The 23,770-nt window shown below is 42.4% G+C and overlaps 1 protein-coding gene across 1 annotated transcript; it reads right to left on the bottom strand.

Moving 5' to 3' along the window:
- Positions 1–2,437: 2,437 nt before the first annotated feature.
- marco (macrophage receptor with collagenous structure) lies at positions 2,438–23,198 on the bottom strand. Its single transcript, XM_029638636.2, has 14 exons — positions 23,038–23,198; positions 21,635–21,736; positions 21,200–21,478; positions 20,944–20,970; positions 20,770–20,823; positions 17,304–17,384; positions 17,039–17,083; positions 13,279–13,356; positions 13,031–13,075; positions 5,273–5,362; positions 5,054–5,098; positions 4,433–4,507; positions 4,006–4,176; positions 2,438–3,811 (listed from the first exon to the last, which is right to left on the bottom strand). The coding sequence occupies exons 1-14, from the start codon at positions 23,153–23,155 to the stop codon at positions 3,681–3,683; spliced, it is 1,341 nt and encodes a 446-aa protein (XP_029494496.1). The 5' UTR covers positions 23,156–23,198; the 3' UTR covers positions 2,438–3,680.
- Between the last annotated feature and the right edge of the window lie 572 nt (positions 23,199–23,770).

The following is a 23,770-nucleotide window of genomic DNA, read 5'->3' as shown; positions in this document are numbered from 1 at the left end:
TTGAGCTCAGGTGCATCCTGTTTCCATTGATCATCCTTGAGATGTTTCTGCAACTTGATTAGAGTCCACCTGTGGTGAATTCAATTGATTGGACATTATTTACAAAGGCACACACCTGTCTATATAAGGTCCCACAGTTGACAGTGCATGTCAGAGCAAAAACCAAGCCATGAGGTCGAAGGAATTGTTCATAGAGCTCCGAGACAGGATTGTGTCAAGGCACAGATCTGGGGAAGGGTACTAACAAATTTCTTCAGCGTTGCTGAGCAATCAGCAGAGAGGAGCCTTGGTCAGGGAGGTGACCAAGAACCCGATGGTCACTCTGAGTTCATCTGTGGAGATGGGAGAACCTTCCAGAAGGACAACCATCTCTGCAGCACTCCAGGAATGTTTTTCAGCAGCAGGGATTGAGAGACTAGTCAGGATCGAGGGAAAGATTAAAAGAACAATGTACAGAGAGATCCTTGATGAAAACTTGCTCCAGAGTGCTCAGGAACTCAAGACTGGAGCGAAGATTCACATTCCAACAGGACAACGACCCTAAGCACTCAGCCAAAACAACGCAGGAGTGGCTTCGGGGCAAGTCTCAATGTCTAGAAGTGACCCAGCCAGAGATACAAAGATACCTCATGCGAGTCCTGCCCATCACCGGCATTTAAAATCCAATCAAATGTTGTGTGTGTCACTTTACACTCTCTCTTTGCTCTGTCATATCTTTGCTTCATGGTGCACCTGGGATAGAACCACTTACTAGGTTGAAGAGAGCTGGGGGCGGGGGTACGCTTTGTCTGGTCCAGGCAGTGTGCCCCCTCCACAAAATACGACTGACAGATATTTTTCTAAATAATTATTAAGTTTAAAAATGAAGTTAAGTCATTAATTTAACAGAAAAAAAAATCAAACTGGACAAATTTGAGGGGACACATGCCCTATGAGCATGATGCCTTCTATTCTTACAATAAAAGTGACTCCAAAATAGAATGCATTATTCACTTCCTTTTGAACAAAACATAATATGAAACATAACCAAAACAAGCTGTAAATGCATCCAACAGGCATGATGTGGTCATTTTGTGCATGGAATATGACACCAAATACTACACTTTTGAAATTTGTTCAAATCCTTACAGATGTAGGATCTTAATTTGAGCCAGTTTGCTACAGCAGCAAAAATATCCTGGAGCAACAGAAAATGTGAAATTATGTGGATTATAATTAATGGAATTTTTTTTGCCGGGGTTGATACATCTTCTCTTAGAGAATCAAGTCTGAATTTTTAAAGTGGACATTACAAACTTTAGAAGCCTCTACAAGTTTGCATTCACTGCTGTGCAGGAAAATTCTCAGCAACAAAAAAATGATCAAATTTAGACCCTACATGTATACAGTATGCCATATTCAAATGGAGGGACTAGATATATAAAGGGCTTTAAATTCTAAACGGTAAATCACTCATATATGAAAATTCCCTGAAATAAAAGGTGAGATTTTGTACTGTCATCTCAAATCCAAAATGCTGGAGTAAAAAGCCAAATAAAAACATTATAGAAGCACTGTTCAGCTTCAAACGTAAGGGAGTGTATTATCTAAGGCTGGTGACCAAATGATTAAATAAATGTATTCAAGCACATTAGGGTCCCGTGATCTAGAAAAGGAATGATAGTTTGCAATAATAATCTATTCAGTGCAAAATAAAATGTTTCATATTCAACATATGCCAACCCTTTCATGAATTTGCTCCCCAGTTAACCGCTGGCTTTTGAAAAAGGATCAGTCTGTATTGGAGAATGAGGTGCTGTTAGCGTAGGACACAAATGGCTGCCTGCTTTCAGAGGAGCGACAGAGAGCTTGATTCATGGCCCATCCATCTACGACCATTCCCCTTCAGGGGATGAGAGCCTGAGTTCCCACCTTAGACCTCGCCACCATCCCTCCCTGAAAGTGGCACCCTTCTCCCCTCATCCTTCCATCTCTCCATCCATATGCCTGTGGAGTAGACCAGTCGTATTAAAACACAAAGCATTGATTATCAATACCCTCAAATAAAAGGTGAAATTCTGTACTGTCATGACATGAAATGTTTGATATCAAAAACAAAATGCTTTTGTATAGAGCCAAATTAAAATGTTTGGCATCACTGTCCAACTACATTTTTTCCCCCCAGCTTCACTCTTTCTAACGTAACATGACTGTCCGGCTGTGTCATGTGGAAGTGTTGACCCCAATGCTGTGTGTCAGTCAGGAGGTGCTTGTCCTTCAGACTGACTTTTGACCGTGCTGGCCTAAGCAGAATTGTGTGTGTGTGTGTGTGTGTGTGTGTGTGTGTGTGTGTGTGCGCGTGAGAGTGAGTGAGTGAGTGGGTGGAGGAGTGGGATCAAGAGGCCTAGGTTGTGACAGAGCATTTCACAACATTTATACAAACTGAATCTGACTCATATTGTCAGATTCTTCAGTGTTTTATTTCAAACTGATTAATTAAACTGGTTGTTTACAAAGTGCAATTCAGAAAATACCATGTATTCTGTATAAACCTTCCTCCAGGGTACTTTATTACAGGTAGGCCTCATTGTCTCACATCAGTGCGAAGGCCGTCTGCACTCATCTCTCTGATAACTCGAAAACACTCATGGGAAAGCTAAAAAGAAGTTTGACTACAATATGCTGTCCTATTATTCGAAAATGTTATCAAGGTGACATCGTCCACTGAACCCCCTTGAATCCTCATAAGAGTCAGAGTTAATCTTAAAACTATAAACCTGTAGCTAATATTGACATTTATTTAATCACAAATTCTTCAATACCCTAATTCTACATTTAGCTAAGGTGTTTTGTGGGTGTAGAACAAGAGTTCATGAAAATCTAAATGTGCACGAAAATTAGCTAGCTAGTGTCTGCTTGCTGACTGAACCAGTCTCAAAGCAAGGGATGCTAACAACGACAGTTCACACACTCAATGCTGAAAACTCCCTCTACCTAGCCAGTGTAGTGATATTCTAGCTAATAGCACGAGCTTTCATGATAAGGCAGTTTCTGTTTTGCCGTGATTAGTGAGTTTTGCAGCACAGCTTGACTGCTTTAGGCTAGCTGCGATGTTATTGTATTGGCCAAATGTTACAAAGTAGTGAGGCACAGTGCCAGCTGTCAGATTCAGATTCATGCTGATTTCTTAGAACAGTCCCATAACTTTGGTTATTCATCAACAAGATTGGCAAAATAGCTACAGTAATGGCCATTCAAACAAGTTATCACTAGGCTCCTAGCTTGGGCAAGTTTGCTCCGCTGATCAAGCATGGTAGTAGTCAGTGCTTCATAGACACGTCATAGAGTTAGGAACTAGTGTTCGGCAGATGAGCAAAATCTAGATTTTTAGAGATGAGTTCCACGTCCTACAAGACAGATGGTTTGAAGGACGAGCATCACGTAGGAGTGACACCATCTGACGTGAGACAATGGGTAGGCCTAAGTTAGCTACACGTTAGGTAAATGCCAAGTTTATATCAACAATGACTTACTAATGTTGTTTAAAAAAGATAAGATACAGTAGATGTAACAAGTCACAGTAACATGAATTACCATCTGTAACATGTTAATGTATGTGTGGACATACTTTAGTGTGTGTGTGTGTGTGTGTACGTCTCTCTCTTGCTGTGCACCTCTCCTACTCTGGATCCAGGACACATTCACACACACTGCACCCCAGCGTCCTCGTTGTGTTGACAGTTGCTGATGCCCATACCATTGTGAAGGCAATAAAACACACTGGCCTCTCTGCCTGTGCATCGCAGGTCATCCAACCAGATCCTACCGATTCCTAAACGGATGACAACACAATCCAGAAGCCAAGTCCATGAGATTCAACAATGAACAATGAGAAATGTACTAATATGTGTGAAAGAAAAGAAAACTCAACCCTGACAGGCTCTCTACACATCCTCACTGGGAACAAAAAGAGAAAACAAAAAAAATGTATTTATCTGCTAATGATAAGGTAGAGGATGGACTCACCATGGCTGGCTGTGAAGACTGTGGAGGCTCGTTGGTACCCCAGCATCTTGCAGATCACTGTCCCGTCCAGAGTGTCAAAGCCGTCATCACACACCGTACCCCACTGCCCCGACCACATCACCTCCACTCTCCCACGAGTCCCCCCGCCAGCGATACGCACATTTGCTGTCACTGGAGAGAGAGACATTTTAAAATAACTTATGCATGCACATGATTAAACATGAATTGTACCGTATTCCAGTCCCATAGACCAATGAATATTCACTTAAATATGCAGGTAAATGAATACATATCATATTTACATATACAGTATGTCTTAGCGACGAGAGAGTCTATATCAGATATTGTGGGTAACCTGGCATTAGTGTGAGGTGTAGTGCTGAGTGTGTGTGTGTCTGTGTGTGTCTGTGTGACTTCACACACTCACCTGATCCAGCTGCTCTTTCACCCTTCTCTCCACGTGGGCCTATCTGTCCGGGACTTCCCGGAAACCCTGGAAATCCTAGGACATGAAGAGGTTGAAATTAAACATACACACATTTGTTTTACTATCCTTGTGTGGACCAAACAATTGATTCCCAATCAAAATCTTATTTTCCCTAACCCTAACTCCTAATCCTAACCCTTATTCTATCCCTAACCCTAATTGTAATCTTAAACCTAACCCCTAAACCTAAAATAGCATGTTTCCTTGTGGGGACCAGCAAAATGTCCCCACTTGTCTAAATCTTCCTTGTTTTACGATCCTTGTGAGGGCTCCTGAGTGGTACAGCGGTCTATGGCACTGCATCTCAGTGCTAGAAGCATCACCACATACACCCTGGTTCGAATCCAGGCTGTATCACAACCGGCCGTGATTGGGAGTCCCAGAGGGCGGCGCAAAATTGGCCCAGCGTCATCCGGGTTTGGCTGTTATAGGCCGTCATTGTAAATAAGAATTAGTTCTTACCTGACTTGCCTAGTTAAATAAAGGTAAAATAAAAAAATGAAAAATAATAATAATTCTGGTCCGCACAAGGATAGTAAAACTACACACACACACACACACCAACTAGTCCTCTTGTTCCATTAACACCAGCAAGTCCTCTTGGTCCTACGGAGGAAGAACAATAACAACAGATTTATCCCCAAAATCATAAAGGACACTTCATATGATTAAAATAACACATTACAGTAGGAGAATATATACAATTGTAATTCCTGTAATCAACAGTTTGAAGGACATGACAATGAGGGTCCCATAGCTCAGAGACAGGGTGAAATTCACCTTCAGGTCCTATGGGTCCAGGTAGTCCTGTCGGCCCTGTGTCACCCTTCAAATCAGGGGCCCCCTGTACTCCATAACGGCCCTGGGCTCCTGACAGATTCACAGCACACCGTCACACTCACTCTATAATGTAGAGGCTATACAGTACAGTACTATGTCACACTCACTCTACAATGTGGAGGCAATACAGTACAGCACTATGTCACACTATGTCAAACCCTGTGCTACCCAGGAGCACGAGTACAGGACATAAAAAGGCTGCTTCCGACTGTTCTACCACAGATGCCGGGAGCTGGCACTTTCGTAGTCCATGTGGGGTCAAACAACACCAGGAGGGCTAGCTTGGAACATTTGAAAATTGATTTTAAAGAACTGACTTTAGTATTAAACGACTCCAAAAAACGGCCAGTAATTTCAGGTCCAGTACCATCGTTGGGCCGCAGGTGGGAAAGATTCAGCAGACTGCTGGGATAACACATCTGGCTAAAATACTACTGTAGCTCTGCTGGAGTCACTTTTATTGATAACTTTGACACCTTCTGGAAACAGAAGATACTCTACAGGAATGACGAAGTCCATTCAAATCATCTTGGCTCCTGGACCCTGTCCACGCATTTCAAGGCTGCATTGAAACAATGCTCAGTTAATCCCTACCATTGTGACAATGCGTTGTCATAATGCTGCATCAAATGTACATGATCTTAGGGGCATTGGCAAACAAAATGCAAGTAATTTCATTTAATTGCACCAAATACATCTATTTATCCTACAGCTATTGTAAGCAGTAATCATGAGCCTATAAACCAGAGTTACACTGTTAACACTGGCACGGTGTCCAATAGTAGGAAGAGCACTTTTTGCAGCTCACCCTGCACTATCAGCTCCAATATAAATAACATGAGTAAGTCTACCTCTGATAAACTTCCCAGTAAAGCATTAAAAACAATCAAGCAACCCAGAAAAGTGGTAAAAATAGCCATATTAACATGCAGCCCGAGAAACAAGGTCCATGAAGTCAATACTTCCTTGTAACAGATGACATTCATATTCTGACTATCTCTGAAACTCACTTAGATAATTCCTTTGATGATACAGTGGTAGCAATACATGGTTATAACATCTACCGAAAAGACAGAAATGCCAACGGAGGCGGTGTTGCGGTCTATATTCAGAACCACATTCCTGTAAAGATTAGAGATGATCTAATGTTAAATACTGTTGAAGTAATATGGCTACAGGTTCATCTGCCTCACCTAAAGACCATTCTTGTGGGAAGCTGCTATAGACCACCAAATGCTAACAGTCAGTATCTGGATAATATGTGTGAAATTCTTGATAATGTATGTGATATCAACAGAGAAGTATATTTTCTGGGTGATTGAAATATTGACTGGGTATCATCAAGCTGCCCACTCAGGAAAAAACTTCAAACTAGTTACAAACAGCACAGGAATTAAATCATCAACATGTATTGATCACATCTTTACTAATTCTGCAGATATTTGCTTTAAAGCAGTATCCAAATCCATAGGATGTCGTGATCACAATATAATAGCCATATCTAGGAAAACCAAAGTTCCAATGGCTGGGCCTAATATAGTGTATAAGAGGTCATACAAGAAGTTCTGTAGTGATTCATATGTTGATGATGTAAAGAATATTTGCTGGTCTGTGGTGTGTAATGAGGAGCAACCAGACGCTGCACTTCCGGCGCCGACTGAGATGGCCGCCTCGCTTCGCGTTCCTAGGAAACTATGCAGTTTTTTGTTTTTTTACGTGTTATTTCTTACATTAGTACCCCAGGTCATCTTAGGTTTCATTACATACAGTCGAGAAGAACTACTGAATATAAGATCAGCGCCAACTCACCATCAGTACGACCAAGAATATGTTTTCCGCGACGCGGATCCGGTGTTCTGCCTTACAAACAGGACAACGGAATGGATCGCATGCAGCGACCCAAGGAAACGACTCTGAAAAAGAGGGAAACGAGGCGGTGTTCTGGTCAGACTCCGAAAAAGGGCACATCGCGCACCACTCCCCAGCATTCTTCTTGCCAATGTCCAGTCTCTTGACAACAAGGTTGACGAAATCCGAGCAAGGGTAGCATTCCAGAGGGACATCAGAGACTGCAACGTTCTCTGCTTCACAGAAACATGGCTTACTGGGAAGACGCTATCCGAGGCGGTGCAGCCAACGGGTTTCTCCACGCATCGCGCCGACAGAAACAAACATCTTTCTGGTAAGAAGAGTGGCGGGGCGTATGCCTCATGACTAACGAGACATGGTGTGATGAAGGAAACATACAGGAACTCAAATCCTTCTGTTCACCTGATTTAGAATTCCTCACAATCAAATGTAGACCGCATTATCTTCCAAGAGAATTCTCCTCGATTATAATCACAGCCGTATATATCCCCCAAGCAGACACATCGATGGCTCTGAACGAACTTTATTTAACTCTTTGCAAACTGGAAACCATTTATCCGGAGGCTGCATTCATTGTAGCTGGGGATTTTAACAAAGCTAATCTGAAAAACAAGACTCCCTAAATTTTACCAGCATATCGATTGCGCAACCAGGGGTGGTAAAACCTTGGATCATTGTTACTCTAACTTCCGCGACGCATATAAGGCCCTGCCCCGCCCCCTTTCGGAAAAGCTGACCACGACTCCATTTTGCTGATCCCTGCCTACAGGCAGAAACTAAAACAAGAGGCTCCCACGCTGAGGTCTGTCCAACGCTGGTCAGACCAAGCTGACTCCACACTCCAAGACTGCTTCCATCACGTGGACTGGGACATGTTTCGTATTGCGTCAGATGGAAATATTGACGAATACGCTGATTCGGTGTGCGAGTTCATTAGAACGTGCGTCGAAGATGTCGTTCCCATAGCAACGATAAAAACATTCCCAAACCAGAAACCGTGGATTGATGGCAGCATTCGCGTGAAACTGAAAGCGCGAACCACTGCTTTTAATCAGGCAAGGTGTCTGGTAATATGTCCGAATATAAACAATGCAGCTATTCCCTCCGCAAGGCTATTAAACAAGCTAAGCGTCAGTACAGAGACAAAGTGGAATCTCAATTCAATGGCTCAGACACAAGAGGCATGTGGCAGGGTCTACAGTCAATCACGGACTACAAGAAGAAACCCAGCCCAGTCACGGACCAGGATGTCTTGCTCCCAGGCAGACTAAATCACTTTTTTGCCCGCTTTGAGGACAATACAGTGCCACTGACACGGCCTGCAACGAAAACATGCGGTCTCTCCTTCACTGCAGCCGAGGTGAGTAAGACATTTAAACGTGTTAACCCTCGCAAGGCTGCAGGCCCAGACGGCATCCCCAGCCGCGCCCTCAGAGCATGCGCAGACCAGCTGGCCGGTGTGTTTACGGACATATTCAATCAATCCCTATACCAGTCTGCTGTTCCCACATGCTTCAAGAGGGCCACCATTGTTCCTGTTCCCAAGAAAGGTAAGGTAACTGAGCTAAACGACTACCGCCCCGTAGCACTCACTTCCGTCATCATGAAGTGCTTTGAGAGACTAGTCAAGGACCATATCACCTCCACCCTACCTGACACCCTAGACCCACTCCAATTTGCTTACCGCCCAAATAGGTCCACAGACGATGCAATCTCAACCACACTGCACACTGCCCTAACCCACCTGGACAAGAGGAATACCTATGTGAGAATGCTGTTCATCGACTACAGCTCGGCATTCAATACCATAGTACCCTCCAAGCTCGAGACCCTGGGTCTCGACCCCGCCCTGTGCAACTGGGTACTGGACTTCCTGACGGGCCGCCCACAGGTGGTGAGGGTAGGCAACAACATCTCCTCCCGCTGATCCTCAACACGGGGCCCCACAAGGGTGCGTTCTGAGCCCTCTCCTGTACTCCCTGTTCACCCACGACTGCGTGGCCATGCACGCCTCCAACTCAATCATCAAGTTTGCGGACGACACAACAGTGGTAGGCTTGATTACCAACAACGACGAGACGGCCTACAGGGAGGAGGTGAGGGCCCCTCGGAGTGTGGTGTCAGGAAAATAACCTCACACTCAACGTCAACAAAACTAAGGAGATGATTGTGGACTTCAGGAAACAGCAGAGGGAACACCCCCTATCCACATCGATGGATCAGTAGTGGAGAGGGTAGCAAGTTTTAAGTTCCTCGGCATACACATCACAGACAAACTGAATTGGTCCACTCACACTGACAGCGTCGTGAAGAAGGCGCAGCAGCGCCTCTTCAACCTCAGGAGGCTGAAGAAATTCGGCTTGTCACCAAAAGCACTCACAAACTTCTACAGGTGCACAATCGAGAGCATCCTGGCGGGCTGTATCACCGCCTGGTACGGCAACTGCTCCGCCCTCAACCGTAAGGCTCTCCAGAGGGTAGTGAGGTCTGCACAACGCATCACCGGGGGCAAACTACCTGCCCTCCAGGACACCTACACCACCCGATGTTACAGGAAGGCCATAAAGATCATCAAGGACATCAACCACCCGAACCACTGCCTGTTCACCCCGCTATCATCCAGAAGGCGAGGTCAGTACAGGTGCATCAAAGCTGGGACCGAGAGACTGAAAAACAGCTTCTATCTCAAGGCCATCAGACTGTTAAACAGCCACCACTAACATTGAGTGGCTGCTGCCAACACGCTGTCATTGACACTGACCCAACTCCAGCCACTTTAATAATGGGAATTGATGGGAAATTATGTAAATATATCACTAGCCACTTTAAACAATGCTACCTTATATAATGTTTACTTACCCTACATTATTCATCTCATATGCATATGTATATACTGTACTCTAGATCATCGACTGCATTCTTATGTCACTAGCCACTTTAACTATGCCACTTTGTTTACTTTGTCTACATACTCATCTCATATGTATATACTGTACTCGATACCATCTACTGTATGCTGCTCTGTACCATCACTCATTCATATATCCTTATGTACATATTCCTTATCCCCTTACACTGTGTATAAGACAGTAGTTTTGGAATTGTTAGTTAGATTACTTGTTGGTTATCACTGCATTGTCGGAACTAGAAGCACAAGCATTTCGCTACACTCGCATTAACATCTGCTAACCATGTGTATGTGACAAATAAAATTTGATTTGATTTGATTTGATGCATTTATGAAACTACTAATTCCAGTTACTAATAAACACGCACCCATTAAGAAAATGACTGTAAAAACTGTTAAATCCCCTTGGATTGATGAGGAATTGAAAAATTGTATGGTTGAGAGGGATGAGGCAAAAGGTATGGCAATTAAGTCTGGCAGCCCAACCGATTGGCAAACGTGCCTTAAATTAAGAAATCATGTGACTAAACTAAAGAAAAAGAAAAAGAAACTACACTATGAAACAAAGATAATTATATAAAGAATGGTAGTAAAAAGCTTTGGGGCACCTTAAATTCATTGAATCAGATGGCTCATTCATCACAAAGCCCACTGATATTGCAAACTACTTTAATTACTTTTTCATTGGCAAGATAAGCAAACTTAGGGATGACATGCCAGCAGCGAACGATGACACTACACAGCCAAGTATATCGGACCAAATTATGAAAGTCAAGAATTGTACTTTCGAATTCCGTAAAGTCAGTGTGGAAGAGGTTAAAAAAGTATTGTTGTCTATCAACAATGACAAGCCACTGGGTTCTGACAATCTGGATGGAAAATTACTGAGGATAATAGCAGATGATATTGCCACTCCTATTTGCCACATCTTCAATTTAAGCCTGCTAGAGAGTGTGTGCTCTCAGGCCTGGAGGGAAGCTAAAGTCATTCTGCTACCCAAGAATAGTAAAGCCCCCTTTACTGGCTCAAATAGCTGACCAATCAGCCTGTTACCAACCCTTAGTAAACTGCTGGAAAAAATTGTGTTTGACCAGATACAATGCTATTTCACATTAAACAAATTGACAACAGAATTTCAGCATGGTTATAGGGAAGGACACTCAAGCACAGCACTTACACAAATGACTTATGATTGGCATAGAGAAATTGATGATAAAATGATTGTGGGGGCTGTCTTGTCAGACTTCAGTGCAGCTTTTGACATTATCGATCATAGTCTGCTGCTGGAAAAATGCATGTGTTATGCTTTACACTCACTGCTATAATGTGGATAAAGAGTTACTTGTCTAACAGAACGTAGAGGGTGTTCTTTAATGGAAGCCTCTCAAATATTATCCAGTTAGAATCAGGAATTCCCCAGGGTAGCTGTTTAGGCCCCTTGCTCTTTAATTTTTTTTACTAACGACATGCCACTGACTTTGAGTAAAGCCAGAGTGTCTATGTATGCGGATAACTCAACACTATACACGTCAGCTGCTACAGGGACTGAAATGACTGCAACAAAGAGCTGCAGTTAGTTTCAGAGTGGGTGGCAAGGAATAAGTTAGCCCTAAACATTTCGAATACTAAAAGCATTGTATTTGGAGCAAAATACTCACTAAACCCTAAACCTCAACTAAATCTTGTAATAAATAATGTGGATAATTGAGCAAGTTGGGATGACTAAACTGCTTGGAGTAACCCTAGATTGTAAACTGTCATGGTCAAAACATATTGATGCAGAAGAAGCTAAGATCGGGAGAAGTTTGTCTATAATAAAGCGATGCTCTGCCTTCTTAATACTATCAACAAGGCAGGTCCTACAGGCCCTAGTTTTGTCACACTTTCACTACTGTTCAGTCGTGTGGTCAGGTGCCGCAAAAAAAGGACTTAGGAAAATTGCAATTGGCTCAGAACAGGGCAGCAAGGCTGGTCCTTGGATGTACAGAGAGAGCTAATATTAATAATATGCATATCAATCTCTCCTGGCTGAAAGTGGATGAGAGATTGACTTCATCACTACTTTTATTTATGAGAGGTATTGACATGAATGCATCAAGCTGTTTGTTTTAAACTACAGGCACACAGCTCAGACACCCATGCATACCCCACAAGACATGCCACAAGAGGTCTCTTCACAGTCCCCAAGTCCAGAACAGACTATAAGAGGCACACAGTATTACATAGAGCCATGACTACATGGAACTCTATTCCACATCAAGTAACTGATGCAAGCAGTAAAATTAGATTTAAAAACCAGATCAAAAACACTTTATGGAACAGCGGGGACTGTGAATCAACACAAACATTGGCACAGACACATGTATACACACACACAATAACATACGCACTATCCTTACACATGGATTTAGTACTGTAGAGATGTGGTAGTGGTGGAGTAGGGGCGTGAGGGCACACAGTATGTTGTGAAATCTGTGAACGTATTGTAATGTTTTAAAATGGTATAACCTGCCTTAATTTTGCTGGACCCCAGGAAGAGTAGCTGCCGCTTTGGCAGCAGCTAATGGGGATCCAAAATAAATACAAATACAAATACACTCACTCTACAATGTGGAGGCTATAGTGTACAGTACAGATGCAAATGCAAAAATCTGCACAAAGTCCCACACAGTCACACAATTAACACAGGGCTCTCCAACCCTGTTCCCGGAGAGCTATCCTCCTGTAGGTTTTCACTCTAACCCATGTTGTAACTAACCTGATTAATCTTATAAACCAGCTAATTATTAGAATCATGTACGCTAGATTAGAGTTTGAATGAAAACCTATAGGATGGTAGCACTCCAGGAACAGGGTTCACTATCATGTACAGACACAATCATGCTTGGCCGCGTGAAACAGTCAAACACCAAGTTATTTACCAGTGTGCCCTTTGATCCCATTTTGGCCTGGTATCCCTGGTAAACCTGTGAAGAGGTTGAGAGGTAAATGTTAGAGGTGGCAGCAAGAGAAAAGAAAAAAAGGCCAGGTTCAGTTAATTGTTGAGTACAAAAAAATAAGTTGTTTGCAGGTGAGCCCTTCAAATACGCAGGTGAAGTTTTAATATTAGAAAGTATTAGAAAGTAAACGGTCTATAGGTGAGTGTAGTGTTAAGCCCATGCAGACTCACCAATGTGTCCCATATCCCCCTTTGGTCCCTGTGGTCCTGGCAGCCCAGGGGCTCCTGAACAGTTAGTAGCTGCACCGCCTGTACGTATGACACACACAATCAGAGATACTGTATACACACGCACACACACTGCACACAATATCCACTGAAGAGATACAGTTGAAGTCGGAAGCCATGACATCATTTTCTGGAATTTTCCAAGCTGTTTAAAAGGCACAGTAAACTTAGTGTATGTAAACTTCTGACCCACTGGAATTGTGATACAGTGAATTATAAGTGAAATAATCTGTCTGTAAACAATTGTTGGAAAAATTAATGGTGTCATGCACAAAGTAGATGTCCTAACCAACTTGCCAAAACTATAGTTTGTTAACCTCTTCAACCTATGGGGGCGCTATGTCATTATTGGATAAAAAGACATGCCCGTTTTAAGCGCAATATTTTGTCACGAAAAGATGCTCGACTATGCATGGAATTGACAGCCTTGGAAAGACAAAACTCTGATGTTTCCAAAACTGCAAAGATATTATCTGTGAGTGCCCCAGAACTAATGCTACAGGCGAAACCAAGATGAAGTTTCATACAGGAAATGCCCCAGATTCTGAAGGCGCTGTGTTCCAATGTCTCCTTATATGGCTGTGAATGCGCCAGGAATGAGCCTGCGCTTTCTGTCGTTTCCCCAAGGTGTCTGCAGCATTGTGACGTGTTTGTAGGCATATTGACCATAAGAGACTACATGTACCTGGTGTCCTGCCCGGTGTCCTGTGTCGAAATTATTGCGTAATCTGTAGGTCCATGCGCGTTCCATTTCTTCAGAAGAGAAAGTCAACTGCCACGAAGGATTTTATCGTCGATAGATATGTGAAAAACAGGTTTGCCATGTTTCTGTCGATATTATGGAGTTAATTTGGAAAAAAGTTCGCGTTTTAATGACTTAATATATATATATATTATTTTTTTCCTTACCCAAACGTGATGAACAAAACGGAGCGATTAGTCGACACAAATAATATTTTTTTGTAAAAACGGAACATTTGCTATCTAACTGAGAGTCTCCTCATTGAAAACATCTGAAGTTCTTCAAAGGTAAATGATTTTATTTGAATTCTTTTCTGGTTTTTGTGGAAAATGTTGTATGCTGAAAGAGAGGCATAATCCTATGCTAGGCTATCAATACTGTTACACAAATGCTTGTTTAGCTATGGTTCAAAAGCATATTTTGAAAATCTGAGATGACAGTGTTGTTAACAAAAGGCTAAGCTTGAGAGCAAATAGATTAATTTCATTTCATTTGCGATTTTCATGAATAGTTAACGTTGTGTTATGCTAATGAGCTTGCGGATAGATTTACACAATCCTGGATACAGGTTTTTTTTCGTAGCTAAACGTGATGCAGAAAACGGAGCGATTTGTCCTAAACAAATAATCTTTCAGGAAAAACTGAACATTTGCTATCTGAGAGTCTCCTCATTGAAAACATCCGAAGTTCTTCAAAGGTAAATTATTTTATTTGAATGCTTTTCTGGTTTTTGTGAAAATGTTGCCTGCTGAATGCTAACGCTAAATGCTACGCTAAATGCTACGTTAGCTATCAATACTGTTACACAAATGCTTGTTTTGCAATGGTTGAGAAGCATATTTTGAAAATCTGAGATGACAGTGTTGTTAACAAAAGGCTAAGCTTGAGATCAAATAGATTCATTTCATTTCATTTGCGATTTTCATGAATAGTTAACGTTGCGTTATGGTAATGAGCTTGAGGCTGTAGTCAAGATATCGGATCCGGGATGGCTCGACGCAAGAAGTTAACAAGAAATTTGTGGAGTGGTTGAAAAATGAGTTTAAATGACTCCAACCTAAGTGTATGTAAACTTCCGACTTCAACTGTACATACATACACATTACACAATATTACACCTAACATTTAACATAACTATAGTATTACAGATGTAGGATCTTAATTAGAATTGTCCGGCACAGCAGGAAATGCAAACTTGTAGTGTATTTGAGTTTTACAAAAGGCTTCTACATTTTGAATTTTCCACCTTGAAGTTTCAGACTTGATTTGCCATAACAAATAACAAATAACTCCTACAAAAATGTCCATTAAATAAAATTCACATAATAATTCACATTTCCTGTTGCTGCAGGATTATTCTTTCTTGCTGTAGCCAACTGGCTCAAATTAAGATCCAACAGCTGTACTGTATGTGTGATAAGAAAAAAATAAACTGTATATGGGTGAAGCAAGTCAACTAAACTAGCTTTATATCCAGTTCTGAATGCATTCACTCAGCACTTTTTACTAAAATGGACAAATTTCACAATGATGATCTGGTGATATATAGATGTAGGGTCATAATTTGATCACTCTTTTGTTGCTGAGAATTTTCCTGCATAGCGCGAAAATTGTAGTGTATTCAAGGTTTGAAAAGGCTTCTAAAGTTTGTAATTTACACTTTAAATTTCACTTCAAGAAAAATGTATCAACCCCTAAAAAGAATGTCCATTAATTATAATCCACATAATAAATTACATTTCCTGTTGCTGCAGGATTATTTTCCTGCTGTTGTAAACTGGCTCAAATTAAGATCGTACACATGTCGTTTCTATATATTACTGTGAAAACCGGAACAGAAACGGAGAAGGCTGAATGTGGAACTATGCCTGGAAATGTTACAACATTTGAGCCAGTCATGATGAGGGAAAATGTATTTTTACTTGAATGTATTTTTTAAAATCTAACCTTTATTTAACTAGGCAAGTCGGTTAAGAATAAATTCTTATTTACAATGATGGCCTACCAAAAGGCAAAAGGCCTCCTGTGGGGACGGGGGCTGGGATTCAAAATAAAAATAAATAAAAATAAAGGACAAAACACACATCACGACAAGAGAAATAACACGACACTACACAAAGAGAGACCTAAGACATTAACATAGCATGGCAGCAACACATGACAACACAGCATGATAGTAACACAACATGACAACAACATGGTAGCAACACAACATGGCAGCAGCATGACATGGTAGCAGCACAAAACGGGGTACAAACATTATTGGGCATTATTTATGACTCTGTTAACCAAAAAGGGGAATTTGAGTCCATCTCCTACCTATTCCAGGGCGTAAGAGAATAGGGCCTTGTGATCATCAGCCTACTGACAGTGAGGATGATGAAGTAAAAATATCCACTTCCTTTCATGGAGAGAAAGAATAGTATCTGCCTGGGCAGCAGCAGCAGTTTTAACCATCCATCCTACACTATTTTTAAATTAATTAACACCTCCCCCCTCCCTAAAACTTTTCAAGAGTCAGGGCTAGTTTTCTAAGCAATTTAAAAAAATGTAAAGTCCCGGAGCAAGTTCAGCTAATCAAATATGTATCAAGGCATACTTTATTTGGACTGGCTTTGGGACATCAAGTACACAACGCACGTTTCCTCTGTGACGGATGGGGTGAGAGAGGGGGTAATATTCAATGTCCCTAACACTAAATCACCCTTCTCCACCTGTAGAACTGGCCCATGTGACACTGTCAATAATTGATCTAGCCTCTGTCTCTCGGACTAAAAGAACACACTAATACCACGGTCCTACCTGTCCACCAAGGAGCTGATTAAAGTTAGTGTTGATGCATGGGTAACTGCCATGGTAAACAGTCAACTTATCCACCATGTTCTTCACAACTCCGCAGCTTGAGTTGTATTCCATGTTAGTACTACTGGACTGGTTCCATGTTCGTACTACTGGGCCTACCTGGTGTCCCAGCTGGTCCTTGTTGTCCAGTGGTACCATCTTCACCTGAAACAGTGACTTATTATTGAGTTGATGTACTGTATGGAGATCATTAGTGGTAGAACTACAAGATAACTTTGTGTTTGCCAGTGGATATGAGCATTAATAAGAACCACAGACTAGTAAATGCATTGTTAGACATGAAAGATCAGTAATTCTGTCACATTTCCTATTGGGGTTTAGATTGATCTAAAGGTTTGGAGTCAGTAGGAGTAAGGTGAATCACCTTCGGGTCCTGGTTCCCCTGCTTCTCCCTTGGCTCCAGTCTGGCCATCAACTCCAGGGTCTCCTTTTTGTCCTGTCTGACCTGGAACACAGTAACCCTCTCACTATCACAATCTACTGTCTCACCTGGAACACAGTAACCCTCTCACTATCACTATCTACTGTCTCACCTGGAACACAGTAACCCTCTCACTATCACAATCTACTGTCTCACCTGGAACACAGTAACCCTCTCACTATCACTATCTACTGTCTCACCTGGAACACAGTAACCTTTTTGCTAAATACTTATATACAAAAACAAACATAAAATGTTACAGCATGAATCACATTAACTTAACATAGAATGTTCACAGATCACTTAATGTATAATGTATGAAACATTATTTAGTCTGATGGATTTGGAATTTCTCTTTGATGGTTTGTGTTATTATGAAAAAGACAATCATTGCCTCAAAAAAGGCACTTATTCATCCATGTTAGCTGACTGAAAGTGGCAGCCTGATTACCAAACGGGAGTATTTAGCATCACCGGAGACTGCTGAGGGGATTGCGGCTTATTATAATGTCTGGAATGGAGCAAATGGAATGACATCAAACACGTGGAAACCATTGTTTGATGTATTTGATACCATTTCACTAATTCCGCTCCAGCCATTACCATGAGCCCGTCCTCCCCAATTAAGGTGCCACCAACCTCCTGTGGTAAGCATCCGTTCTACACTAAGTGCACAGGACATTAGGAACACTGGCTCTTTCCATGACATAGACATGATGTCACCTGTTAAATGAACTTCCATCAGTGTAGATGAAGGGGAGGAGACAGGTTAAAGAAGCATTTTCAAGCCTTGAGACAATTGAGACATGGATTGTGTATGTGTACCATTCAGAGGTTGAAAGATCAAGACAAAATATTGAAGGGCCTTTGAACAGGGTATGGTAGTAGATGCCAGATGCACTGGTTTGAGTGTGCCAAGAACTGCAACGCTGCTGGGTTTTTGACTCTCAACAGTTTCCTGTGTGTATCAAGAATGGTCCACCACCCAAAGGACATCCAGCCAACTTGACACAACTCAGAGAAACATTGGAGTCAACACCTGCCACCATCCCTGTGGAATGATTTTGACACCTTGTAGAGTCCATGGCCAGACAAAATGAGGCTGTTCTGAGGGCAAAAGGGGGTGGTACTCAATATTAAGAAGGTGTTCCTAATGTTTTGTACACTCAGTGTATAGTGTGAGGAAGGACGGCATTTTGGTAGGATGACCTATTGAAAAATGCCTGACTCAACCTCGCAGGGTAATCTGTTAGCTTGTGTGAGAGTCCATCCCTGATTGAGACTTCATACAGGGGTAAATGTCAATTCATTGACTAAACAGTGGGTTATTATGAAACAGAGAGGCAGGCCTCCACTTCCTCTGCCCCTGACTGAAGATGACAGGCCATCAGTGCACAGATCATTACTGGACAGATGAGCAGCTGAATGCTAATGCTACAGAGTTACACTGAACAAAAATATAAACTCAACATGCAACAATTTCTAATATTTACAGTTTGTTAAATCAGTCAATTGAAATAAATAAATTAGGCCTGAATCTATGTATATCACATGTTGGTCACAGATACCTTAAAAAAAGAGGTAGGGGCGTGGATCAGGAAAACCAGTCAGTATCTGGTGTGAACACCATTTGCCTCATGCAGCACAACACATCTCCTTCGCAAAGAGTTGATCGGGCTGTTCATCTTAGACTGTGAAATGTTGTCCCACTCTTCAAAGACTGTGAAGTTGCTGGATATTGGAACACACTGTCACTTTATTTATCTGTTATTTTACCAGGTAAGATGACTGAGAACACATTCTCAATTGCAGCAACAACCTGGGGAATAGTTACAGGGGAGAGGAGGGGGATGAATCAGCCAATTGTAAAGTGGGGATTATTAGGTGACCAGATTGGAATTTAGCCAGGACACCAGGGTTAACACCCATACTCTTACAATAAGTGCCATGGGCTCTTTAATAAGCACAGAGAGTCAGGACACCTGTTTAAGGTCCCATCTGAAAGACAGCACCCTACACAGGGCAGTGTCCCCAATCACTGGCCTGGGGCATTGGGATATTTTTTAGACCAGAGGAAAGAGTGCCTCCTACTGGCCCTCCAACACCACTTCCAGCAGAATCTGGTCTCTCATCCAGGGACTGACCAGGACCAACCCTGCTTAGCTTCAGAAGCAAGCCAGCAGTGGTATGCAGGGTGGTATGCTGCTGTCATACATGTCAATACTGAGCATCCCAAAAATGCTCAATGGATGATATGTCAGTGAGTATGCAGGCTGTGGAAGAACTGGGACATTTTCAGCTTCCAAGAATTGTGTTCAGATCCTTGCGACATGGGGCCATGCATTATCATGCTAAAACAAGAGGTGATGGCGGCGTAGGAATGGCACGACAATGGGCCTCAGGATCTCGTCACGGTATCTACTGTAAGTGCATTCAATTTGCCATCGAGAAAATGCAATTGTGTTCGTTGTCCTTAGTTTATGCCTGCTCATAATATAACCCCACTGCCCCCATGGGGCACTCTGTTCACAACGCAGACATCAGAAAACCATTCGCCAACACGACGCTATGTGCTCGGTACAGCTGAAACCGGGATTCATCTGTGAAGAGCACACTTCTCCAGCGTGCCAGTGGCCAGCTAAGGTGAGCATTTGCTTACTGAAGTTGGTTACGACGCCGAACTGCAGTCAGGGCAAGACCCTGGTGAGGATGACGAGCATGCAGATGAGCTTCCCTGAGACGATTTCTGACACTTTGTGCAGAAATAATTTGGTTGTGCAACCCCACAGTTTCATCAGCTATCTGGGTGGCTGGTCTCAGATGATCCTGCTGGTTAAGAAGCCAGATGTGGAGGTCCTGGGATGGCGTGGTTACACGTAGTCTCCGGTTGTGAGGTTGGTTGAACGTACTGCCAAATTCTCTAAAACGATGTTGTAGTCGGCTTATGGTAGATAAATCTAAATTAAATTATCTAGCAACAGCTCTGACATTCCTGCAGTCAGCATGCCAATTGCACACTCTCTCAAAACTTGAGACATCTGTGGCATTGTGTTGTGTGACAAAACTGCACATTTTAGAATGGCCTTTTATTGTCCCCAGCAGAAGGTGCACCTATGTAATTATCATCCTGTTAAATCAGCTTCTTGATATGCCACACCTGTCTTGGCAAATGAGAAATGCTCACTTACAGGGATGCAAACACATTTTTGCCCAGAATTTCAGAGAAATAAGTTTTTTGTGCATATAGACATTTTCAGTGATTTTTTATTTCAGATTATGATACCAACACTTCAACATGTTACATTTATATTTTTGTTCAGTATAGTTTGGTGCTGATCTAACATTGGCTGTTGCAGTGACACAGTGATGCTAAAACAATGGTGCAATGCAGTGCTTTTGGTTGACTTACCCCTGTCTCCCTTGTCCACCCTCACACCAGGTAACCCCCTCGTACCAGGTGGACCTAGGGAAACCACGAGGTCAAATAACATGTGAATTACAAGCTTGTGGTGTAAGGGGTGTTTATACCTCTCTTCCTCTCTTCTGTGGTTGTTGATTTGGCACTAAGGACAAGGGAACTTACCAGTAGGTCCCTGTGGGCCTGGTGAAGCTGCAATACAACAAAACCTTATTATTACCACCAATACACTCTTGTGTTGTAATTTGTACTTTGCAAAGCATGATGACAAAAACAGAATATGCAAATCTCACACAACACAAGGGTTGATTGCTCTGCACCCCAAGATATGTGTATATCTACGTTGATGTGTACTCATATTTTACATCAAATGTAAGATATATCAACCTGGTAGGTCCTGCCCATGTCTTACAGTAGCTACCTTTGAGTAATCTGAATGCTTTCACTGAGTCCTGAAGGAGAGTGGTGCTGGCGTTGACCGCACCCAGGTTTGTTCTCAGCTGGCCCAGCTGGCCATCCTCCCCACAGAGGCTGGAGACCTGGGTCTGTAACTTCCCCAGGTATCCTCTGAGAGAGATGGTCTCCAAGCTGGTGTTTCTGGCAAGGGTACGGAGGTCCTCCTCCAGGGGGATGTGATTGTCGGTCAGCTTCGCTGTTCTGGAGCCAGAGGAGGAGAGACTACTAGCCTCCATCGAAAACACTGGGGCAGAGGTGCACATAGAGAGACACAGAGCGTTACTAATACAGGAAGTTATGTGTTACTGCAGTTCAGGATATCATGGAAAATCCTTTTATAACATTAGATAAACGTGTTTGAACCATTTTGGACATGAGACCAACCAATGGTTTGTTGTACCTTTGTAAAGGAGGAAGGCATTCAGTGCAGTCAGAAGGATGAGGTAAACGATAATAACATTTAGACATCGCTGTGCTCCTCTGGCCTTGGCTGGTTTTAGATCTGAAACATGGTGACATAAACACAAACAGGATTTATGCTACATTCCAAATGTACCTCTACCATCTACTACCCCCCCCCCCCCCCAGGCACTCCTGTAGATCTAAAATGATCAGAAGAGTGGAAGCAATGATGCAACCCCCTCCCCCCCCCAGCCTATCAGATGGCAAGCTGTAGCAATTATCATGTTGCTTAAACCTATCCAATCCATGAAGTGTCAAGGGGTAGGGATTCAAATTCAGAAAACAGTGTCCCATGGAATGTGGAGAAATGATCTCAACAAACCCACAGACATGGCTGCCCTCTTCTGGCCATTTCTCTGTTTCTGCCTCAATGTAGAAAGTCAGGCTGTTGAGCCCAGTAAATTGCACTAATTTACTGTAGGTTCCCACAGCAGGTGCTTGTAGCCAGCGAATATAAAGTTAGAATTCAGTGCTGTCTGTAGTCTTCGCACACTGCAATAGCTCTTTGGCTAGACTGATTATTTTTGACAATGCACAGAGTTCTTCTACTTCTCTGTTTCAGTCTCCACCACCACTTTCAGATTGTGTGTACCATAACAATCTTATCCCTCGCAGTTATCTGTGATACCTTAAAGGTAGCTAAATGTTGTTCCCACGAGCAGCACCGCAGATTTTGAGATGAGTGAGATGCAAGACTTCGCTCTCAATCAGTCACACACAGTATCTGCACATGTGCACTGGTTCGCTTCACGCTGTTACAGTTCACGCTGTTACAGTGCGGTAGCCACGGGACCCAAAAAGCAGAAAAGTTTATCCTCACGCTTCAATTGTGGAAATTGACCCACTATGCTGTTTACTTTATGCGTCTATGTCATATCGCTGAGTCTACCTTCAATAGTTCTCACAAGGCTTGTCTCCCTGAATGTTTTGAATGTAGTTACAATAAATTAACCACTTACTGTATTGAAGTCCGTCCAAGCCACATTATAATATAATATATGCCATTTAGCAGATGTGTTTATCCAAGCGACTTACAGTCATGCTTGCATACATTTTTATGCACGGGTGGTCCCAGGAATCAAATCCACTAACCTGGCGTTGCAAGCACAATGCTCTCCCAACTGAGCTACAGCAGACCACACTTTGTACCAATTTATAGTGAATTGTATAAATAACATACTTTGAAATAAGAAAGGCACCATAGGCCCCTAGCACCAGGGGTGGAATATAAGAAAAATCACACAAATAGCGCACTACTGTTGGATCACCAGGCCTTCAGCGCAAGAACAACCTATAAGTCAAAATGTTGCCCCTGTGAGCCCCAGTTCCTCCCCTGCTTACCACTGCTCTGGAAGGTGTACAGGTCAGTCCTGCTCAGTTTCATGTCCATGTCATAAAGTGGGTTACTCTGGCAGAACGAGCTGATGTGGCCCTCTCCTCTGTCTACTGATGTCTCCATGTTACTCCAAAGTAACAGACAACAGCCCAGAATTCCTCCTCAAGGCCCTCTTATAACAACTCATCATTACGTAACCGTTTGACACATAGCGGAAGTCATCTGATTTGGGGCTGAGGTAGCAAAAAAAATACAAGACATGTTACAGCAATCTATATATCTATATCAGTAGTTACAGCTTAGATAAGTGAGTAGATCTGCAAGGTCAGAAAATGGCATAGGTCATCTCTACATCCTATGGAAAAATGTGTAGAATGGCATGGAATTAGCTTTAAAACAGCAACAACAACAAAAAAGCTAAAAATAGCCTAGCTGTTTGACCTCATCTGGTATTTAAGGCAGTGAAAAAAAACAAGCAACATGTAACCCAGCTAGCAAAAGTGATTCCTTGGAAGTCGTGGGAAGGTATGTTTTTGGTTTCACATTGGCTGTGGGAACAAAGAAATTACATTTTTTTTAAAGTGTTCTGAGAAAAGAAGTGAACATCTTGGATGTTCTGGGAATGTATATTTGTAGGTTGCAGGAAAGTTCTGAGAACGTTTTTTACTCTGGTTCCTTACAAGTTTTCCTGGGAGGTTTTATAAACGCTCTGAGAATGGAAGTTATAAGTTACATGAA

The sequence above is a fragment of the Oncorhynchus nerka genome, linkage group LG3, assembly GCF_034236695.1.
Source record: "Oncorhynchus nerka isolate Pitt River linkage group LG3, Oner_Uvic_2.0, whole genome shotgun sequence".
Classification (NCBI taxonomy): Eukaryota; Metazoa; Chordata; class Actinopteri; order Salmoniformes; family Salmonidae; genus Oncorhynchus; species Oncorhynchus nerka.
Note: the sequence above shows the minus strand (reverse complement) of the source record. Positions and strands in the feature narration are given on the sequence as shown.